This window comes from Chenopodium quinoa, unplaced genomic scaffold (genome assembly GCF_001683475.1).
Source record: "Chenopodium quinoa cultivar QQ74 unplaced genomic scaffold, ASM168347v1, whole genome shotgun sequence".
Taxonomy (NCBI): Eukaryota; Viridiplantae; Streptophyta; class Magnoliopsida; order Caryophyllales; family Amaranthaceae; genus Chenopodium; species Chenopodium quinoa.
The window spans coordinates 1,791,689-1,800,036 of record NW_018743050.1 but is presented as its reverse complement, the minus strand read 5'-3'; the positions used below and the strand labels follow the sequence as shown (position 1 = coordinate 1,800,036).

The following is an 8,348-nucleotide window of genomic DNA, read 5'->3' as shown; positions in this document are numbered from 1 at the left end:
AATTATTCATTAAAGATAATTGTAAAAATAAGTTTAATTCTATAAAAATAGTATTAGTCCAGTAATTCTAAATTTATTTCAGTAAAAATTCAATAAATATAAATATAATAGAGAATCCACAAAAAATATACTACGTATTAAGGTGAAGTGAACCGGTCACAATTGCCCAAACAACCAAACCCGGCTATTTGTCGTGGTTGCTGAAAACCGTAAAATTTCAAAACGTGGTTCGGGTGCCAATGAAATTTCAAAATGTGGGTTCGTAATTCAGCTTCGGACCACCGTTGTAACACCAAACCTCTTTAAGCTTCTTCCTCTTCCTCTCCCCACCACACTTCTTTGAATCTCCTTTGTTTTTCCTTCGATTCTCAAACTTTATTCTCATTGTCCCTCAAAAACCCATTTCTTAAAATCACAGATTTTTCCCTCTTTTGCTCGATTTTTGGTCAATCAATCTTCACTGATTTTGCGTTCTTTAATTTGAACTTCAGATTCTGGGTATTTTTCTTCTTTACCCTACTCAATTTCTTGCCGCTTTACTTTGTTTTTAATTTCTCTATAAATTTCTTCATTATAATTAAGTTTTTTTGCAGCAAAAAACAAAAAAAAAAAACCCTTGATTTTTATTTTCTGAAGTTTAATTTCAAACAGCTTCAATCTAATTTGCGGAAGTTGTTGTTATCGATGAAGGGTGATAAATCGATTAAGAGCTCAACATTTAGTAAAATGAGGAAAAGATTGTCTGATATTAGCAATTTGCATTCTCAACACAAATCGCCTTTCAAGAATCAGGAGAATGTTTTACCTGTTCCGGATAATTCTTCCAGTAAAATTTACATGGAAAAAATTCTTCAGGTGAATTCCTTTCTGCTATTCTCTTAGAATTTCTTCGTCTTTTTTATGGTTGATTTGAGTTCCATTTGCAATTTTGAATTGTATGTTTTGAAATTGTGAATTAGGGAATTGGGTTTAGTTTATAATTTGATGAATTTTGCAAATTTGTGAATTTGGGAAATTGGTTTAGTATACAATTTGATGGAATTTTTATGTTATGCATTTGTGATTTAGGGAATTAGGTTTACTTTACAATTTGTGTTTTTTTAGGAATAGAGTTTAGTTTATAGTGATGAACATTGTAAAATTTGTGATTTTGAGAAATGGGCTTTGAAGTTCTGATTTAGGGAATTAAGTTTAGTTTACAATTTGTGGTTTTTTAGGGTTTTAAATTAGTTTATTGATGGACATTATACAGCTTGAATTTGTTAATTGGGAGAAATGGGATTTGTTTACTATCCAAGGAGCATTATGATTTAGTGCAGTGGGTTTAATTTATACAACCTAATGAGCATTCTATGTTTTGAATTTGTGATTCAGGAAAATGCTGTGATGAAGAAACTTTTAGAAGAGAAAGAGTATCCTTCATTTTCAATTCTGTTTGAATTTTGGCTTTGCTTGCTTTATGGATTATGTTATGCTGTTCTTATTTAATGAATTGTTAGAGTGAATCTCAGAAAATAATGTCAGAAGGATAATGTTAAGAGTAAATTATACTTGGAATGCCAAGTTGGACGTTAAACATCTTCAGAATTTCCTTAATGAATGTTGTAAAGTAAAATTATTGAATCGAATGGAGTTGAGCTGCAGAAGCTGAGAGTTATTCTTCAGAGAACACAGCTGCAGAATTGGCATCTTGCTCAAAGCAATACTCAGATGTTAGCGGTTGGTGCATCCTTTTCATGCAGGCAATGGTTGTTTAAAGTTAGTTTTTTAGCTGAGTGGAGTGTTGATTTTCTTTTATTTATGTGTGCAGGAACTTAACATGGGTAAAGATAGGGTAAGTAAGAACATGTAACTGCTTATATAGAGATTGGTGAAGGAATCCCGTCTCCTTGACATTTTAGAGAACTTTTTTGATGAACCGATTAATCTGATTGATATCCAGTTGAAAACCCTACAACATGAGCTTCTCAGCAAGGATGCCTTGTCTAAAGCAATGGCTCTTGAACTAAAGGTGCGTAGTATTAGATTGCATGAAAACCTTAAGAGAAAACTTAGCCTCATGCATTTAGTATAATAATTCTTTGATTCAAACTTTTGTTAATGGTTGAAATGCACTGGGAAAATAAATTGTTTTTGCTTTGAGACGTTAAAGTTAATTCATCTGAGCTTTAATCCTTCTACAAATTTCAGAAATACCAGATAGCTGAGGGTCCTCTTTCTGTTTGCTTTAAATTGCAGGAAAAAACAAACGTGCGCTGTAAAACAAATGGCTTGCAGGTATCTTGGAAATTGGCACTTTGGCAGTGAACATGTGTGCAAGTAGCCGGTATTGTGAATGTGTGAACTTTTTTGCTATTTGTGATCTTTTTCTAATTGATAATGGTTTGTTGGTGAAGAAAGGAGAGCCTAAACCAGAAGAAGCAGATGTGGAGCAACCACTGAAGGACAATGAGAACAAAGTATCCAAAACGAAAAGAGAACGCCCTGCAAGAAGTCAATGTAATTTGCTTCTTCTGATTTATATGTGTTTGTAATTTTGATCCTGAGCACCAATACATGTTTTCTGTGTGTTAACACATTCATATCTCACTCTTGCAGCCATGGGACCTACAACGTCTCAGCAAGCTGTTGATAAGGAGACGGTGGAAAACAAAAGGTCAGATGTGTAGTCTGGTTGATTTTAGTATTCTCTGTAGTTTATATCCCATTTTCTTCTCTTCATATTACTCGTATAAAAGAGTGAGTATGATATGTATTATGTTGGAGGATATATGCTGTCTTGATGCCCTTTTATTTATCCGTTTTGTAAAGTGGCCAGGCAATATTACTCGCATAACTGTGTCTCATCCTTTTCCTATAAATGAGTTAGATTGGTTCTTGATTATGTAGAGAAAGAATGAATAAATTACAAGCAATAATATTTATGAATAAATAGTCCTGAAATCATGCTTGCTAGCACGTCTTAAAGTTTATGTGATGGAGTTATTGGAGAATTTTGAGATCTTGTATATTATGTGTTCAGGCGTTGTTTGAGGAGGCAATCAGCGAGGTTGAAGCCCTCAGGGAAACAAGATGACTTGTTTGAGATTGAAGTGGGAAAAGATGCTGCCAACCAGACTACACATTTCTCACGTCATAAATCAACCTCTGATAAAGCTGATGATGAAGAGTGTCTCTCAGAGTCATCAAATAGTACAACAGCACAACGTTTATCAATTGGAAGGCCACAGCGCAGGGTTACAGAAAAAGTTCAGTCATACAAGGATCCTCCGCTTAATAAAAAGATGAGGAGACCAGCTTAGTAATCCTGCATCTATATCAGCCCGTGTAGATTCGTTTGGAAGGCCAACTAGGCATTTCTCACGTCGTAAATCAACCTCTGATAATGCATAGCCTATGATGTCCATGGCTTTGGAAATTATGGCTTGTTGTAGATTTGTGATAGCTATCCTTTCTAATACTGAAGTAGTTAGGATATTTTTGTCTGATCTTATTGTAACATATTTGAGCTTCTGACTTTACTATGCAGGGTTTATGCAATATCAGCTTCTGAAATGTTGCAACCATTATTACAGTGTAGAATTGTTAATTGCAGTAGGTCAGTACTGTTAGCTTCCAATAGTAGGCTGGATAAGTCATCCAGCAATTCATGCTAGTACGTAGAAGGTTTATTGCTAGAAGCTAAGCCTTAAAATAATTGATTCTAGTTAAATTGAAGTGCAACCCTAACCTAATTTTAACTACTCCAATTTAAGTTACTTCTCTTTCATTTGTTTTTTGCATGTCAAATTGTTTATTGTAAGTCATTCTATGTTGATTTGGTCCTATTTATATGTTGCAATAAGGTTTCTGTTAGGATGCATTTGGGAGGATTATGTTCTATTCTCAATGACTAATAACATAACCTAGGTCTTATATTAAGAGGCAAAATTTGAACCGTCGACTTTACGTATGGACTAATGATGGTGTACAAATATTATTAATGTCGTCTCAAGTATATTTAGAATCTGTTCTTTACACCTTATACGGCAAGGGGTGTAACAATTTCTCTTAATATCATTTCTTATTGCCTGTCCATTTTAACTATAATTTGACTATGTTTTTACACAATATGTGGGAAATATCAATTTAGATATTGATAGATTGTTCCAATATGTAATTTCAAATTTCGTAATATTCATAATTCCAGTTTACACACAACTAAAGATAGTTTGATAATAAGTAAACAAAGATTAAAATTTTTGATCTTTATCAACAATATGCAATAATTTTCCGAAATAAGTTGAGGATGGATAACAACTAACAAGTTATCAATCAAAAGAATCGTTGAATACACTTCCTCTTGAATAGACCATTGCAGACTTTGGATGACTAGACCCAAAAGAAGCAACACAGCTCACAATCCAAGACTCCAAGCAAGAGTGGAAGACATACTAGAATCATGTTAGTTTACTCCGTAAAAAGCAAGTTCGGCTACAGCTACACAAGTCTTTGATTGACGGTTGACACCACTATTAATACATCTATATTTATACTCCATCCGTCCCTTAAAGATTGCTTCAAATTCCAATTCTACTTATTTTGTGTACATGAATGGATACAATTATTGACGAAAAAAGAGATAGAAAGAACAATTGGTTGTACGTAGGAAAATTTACCAAGTCGGATAGGACCTTTTTAAGTTTTTAAGGATATTCATCTTTTATATAGTACGAAATACTACGTATAGAATATGAGATTATCTTGAAGTAACTGTCTTCCAAACATATATGGAGCATGGAATGTAGGACTAGCCGTCTAGCCCTTATATTTTTTCCAGCTATATTTTGGCTTTTTTTGGGTTTGTCTAAACCAACTCCACCTTACTTGTTTTACAAATTTCTTCCTCCCACTTTATACTGCAGAAAAAATTAAAATAAACTGCCCCATTTTCTACCCACAAACAGTACCTAAACTACCATTTTGTCACCCTTATAAGAGGTAGGTACCACTAAAACTACTCTTAAGTCTTAACCCCCAACACTTTATTCCATTTTCTTCTCATTTGCAGGAAATTATGGAAACACTGAGAACTCCTCTTCTCAATTGGCCTTACTACTATCAAGGCAAGGTAAACACCTTACTAATACTACTACTCTTACTTCGTCCAAATTTAGCTGTCACATTACTAGTTCAAATTATAGTTAGAACGAGCATTGGCGAGTTTATTCATCTACTAGTATATTGTTTTTGTACTAAAAATTTTTGTGTAATATTTGTATGCAGAGTATAGAAGAGCTAAAGCATTCATTGATATGCACAACACTGGAGCTAGAAACAACAAAATTAGCAGCTCAAGAAGAGATTAGGAAGAGGGAAGAACAATTAACCCATCTTCAAGAATTGCTTAACAAAGCAATTACTGAAAAGAATGAAGCTCAAGAAAATTGCAAAACCCTTCTCCTTGAAAAACTCTACATCCAACAACAACAACAAATGGTTCCGCCTCAAGTACACTCAGGATCATCTTCAAGCATTGAAGATGAGCCTACAACAGCAACAACAACAACAACAACAAAAAGAGTGTTTTCCAAGAACAACAACAACAACAACAACAACAATGGAGGTAATTTCTCGTCTTCAGATGGTGAAGAGAGCATAATCTCTTCACCATCATCGCCATTGCCATTGCCATTGCCACTGCAACCTTCACCATCTGCTTTGTCGGAAACTGCCCTGACTCTGTTAACACCCAAGAAGCCGTTACCCGAAAAGGGGAAACTCTTACAGGCTGTGATAAAAGCAGGACCATTACTTCAGACTCTGCTCTTAGCAGGACCATTGCCTCAGTGGAGACACCCGCCACCGCCTTTGGAGAATTTCGACATTCCTCCGGTGACGATACCGGCTGCTGCAGTCACTCAGCCAGAGTTGGTTCATCAACAAGAGTTTCTTCCTAATGTTTGTGGCAATGTTAACAGAAAAAGAGGATTTTCTGATGGTTTTTCTTCTGAGGCTAGTAAGTACCAAAGGGTACTTCTTCATTAGTACTAAATCTACTAATTATGATTTTTATGACAGTAATTTTTTAGCAACAAATGCAGCTACTAAGAGCTAGATTTGTGGGGTTTTTTACTTTTTAGTATATTTTTTGCCAATTATTTGGTGAAGGAAGAAGTGGTTAATCACAATCACACTCCTTAATTTAGTAGATTATTAGGAAAAACACTTGTTTACTAAGAGTAGTTTCAGTGCTAAGTTTGATCAGTTTTTTCTTGAAGCTTGTTAGAGATATGAGATATAATCAATATTGGAATGTATGATACTATCTTTAGTGTGTTTCAAAGATTTCAGTTGAATTTGGTCCCTTATTGCTGAGCTGTAGTATGAACAGTTGAAGCTGTAAATGACGAGCAAATTAGTGGTTTAGCTGTCTTTAAGGGCATCTTTAAGGGTAAACTATTTAATTGTTCACAATGAATAAACAAATAAAGTGGTGGCTTAATGGCAAACCTTTAATGGTTCATGTTGAGTGGTCATGGGTTCGATTGCAGGAGCAAGCATTTCCATGAATTAATTCGCTGTGGGCCCCACCAATATTTTGGACTGGTATTATAGCAAAACGACGTCGTTTTGCTGTTTCATGGTGCAAAACGACGTCGTTTTGCTGTTGAAGCTCAGAAAAAAAATAGAAATCAGCGGCTGGGAGCGCGCCACTTGGCCCAGCCGCTGCTTGACACGTGTGCACTGTTTTAAATATATCCGTTGTAATTTTGCAACGGATATATTTTACAAAATACAAATCAAAAAAAAAAAAAAAATTACCAACGACTCTATTTTTTTCCCCTCTATAAATAGACACCCATATTGATATATTTTTTTCAACTTTCAAAATTCATTTTTTTCTACTATATTTTTCTCTTCAAAAATCCCCTCTATAATTACCAATATTATTATTATTATTTATACCAATATTAATATTATTATTGTTATTATTATTTTTAATTATTATCATTAATATTATTATTAATATTATTATTATTATTATTATTATTATTGTTTTTATTATTATCGTTATTATTATTATTATTTTTATTATTATCGTTATTATTATTATTATTATTATTATTGTTATTATTATTATTATTATCGTTGTTATTATTATTATTATTATTATCATCGTTGTTGTTGTTATTATTATTATTATTATTATTATTATTATTATTATTATTATTATTATTATTATTATTATCGTTATTATTATCGTTATTATTATCGTTATTATTATTATTTCTATTATTATTATTGTTATTATTATTATTATTATTATTAAATTTTTATTTTTTCCAAATATAAATTATAATTATGGATGCTAATACCAACCCCAAAACAAATAGAAAGCAAAAAAAAAAATTTGGGTCAAAATATGATCCCGAATCAAGCTAATTTTCCTCCAATTCACCCAAATTTTTCACAAACATCCACAAATATTCCCCATAATTTTTCTGGAGTTTATCCTCAAATACCCCAGTCAAGTTTCCCATATAATCCACCAAATTTCCCTCAAAATTTTAATTTTTCTCAAAGCAGTTCAAATTTCCCACATCCATCCATGATACCAATGGGTTACGGTGAATATGGTGTTGCATCTGGTTATTTTCCGTCACAACAACCGAATCCCAATATTTGGGAATCGAGCAATGTCTTATCTGAAGAAGATGAGGCAAATGAAGAATGTGAGGATGATGGTGAGGGAAATGAAACTCCTTCTCCCCATCAAAACTTCAGTCAAATGTTACAGCAACCACTCCAATCAACTCCTGAATATCGTGTTGGTGGTTCAAACAATAGAGGTTGGTCGCGATCAAAAACTGCGGCTCTTATATCCGGCTACATGAACACCAGCACCGACATAATTATCGGCACAAATCAAAAGAAGGGTGTATTTTGGAAGAGAGTCTTGGACGCATACGATGCTGCCAGGGAATCGAATCCAGATGAAATATCCCTACGAACTATTAGTAGTTTGAAGGGAAGGTGGATGCGAATCTCTGAAGCCGTGTTAAAGTGGTGCGGAAGCTATGATAAGGCCCGGAAGCGAAAGGGAAGTGGCTATAACGAAGATGATGTTATCCAAGAGGCCCACAAAATACCAATGAGTTTATGAATGCTAGAGGGAACGCTAATGAGGACACTACCGAGTACCGTACTGATCGTATTGTGGATATCGGCTTATACTTGTCTCGTAGAACAGAGATTGAGGATCAACAGACTCATTTGCAGCTAAAAAACGACTTGGTCGAACATATATGGAATAAATTTGGTAACAACGAAAACTTAGGCAACTAGGTTTACAACAAATGGTTATC

General features: G+C 33.8%; 3 protein-coding genes across 4 annotated transcripts; all 3 read left to right on the top strand.

Moving 5' to 3' along the window:
- Positions 1–201: 201 nt before the first annotated feature.
- Positions 202–3,566, top strand: LOC110730892 (SHUGOSHIN 2-like). 2 transcript variants are annotated; one of them, XM_021910719.1, is made up of 10 exons: positions 202–498; positions 652–855; positions 1,375–1,412; positions 1,611–1,719; positions 1,811–1,834; positions 1,943–2,011; positions 2,239–2,277; positions 2,397–2,499; positions 2,599–2,656; positions 3,023–3,566. In XM_021910719.1, exons 2-10 carry the CDS (start codon positions 685–687, stop codon positions 3,300–3,302), a joined length of 891 nt encoding a protein of 296 aa, XP_021766411.1. In that variant the 5' UTR covers positions 202–498; positions 652–684; the 3' UTR covers positions 3,303–3,566. The 2 variants fall into 2 exon arrangements, with proteins under 2 accessions (XP_021766411.1, XP_021766412.1); XM_021910720.1 differs by having other exon boundaries at positions 203–498; positions 691–855.
- Positions 3,567–4,798: 1,232 nt separating this feature from the next.
- Positions 4,799–6,307, top strand: LOC110730891 (kinesin-related protein 12-like). Its single transcript, XM_021910718.1, has 2 exons — positions 4,799–5,110; positions 5,266–6,307. The coding sequence occupies exons 1-2, from the start codon at positions 5,057–5,059 to the stop codon at positions 6,025–6,027; spliced, it is 816 nt and encodes a 271-aa protein (XP_021766410.1). The 5' UTR covers positions 4,799–5,056; the 3' UTR covers positions 6,028–6,307.
- A 1,293-nt stretch (positions 6,308–7,600) lies between these two features.
- On the top strand, positions 7,601–8,146 carry LOC110730782 (glutathione S-transferase T3-like). The gene has a single exon (XM_021910604.1). The coding sequence runs from the start codon at positions 7,601–7,603 to the stop codon at positions 8,144–8,146; it is 546 nt and encodes a 181-aa protein (XP_021766296.1).
- The last annotated feature ends 202 nt before the right edge of the window (positions 8,147–8,348 follow it).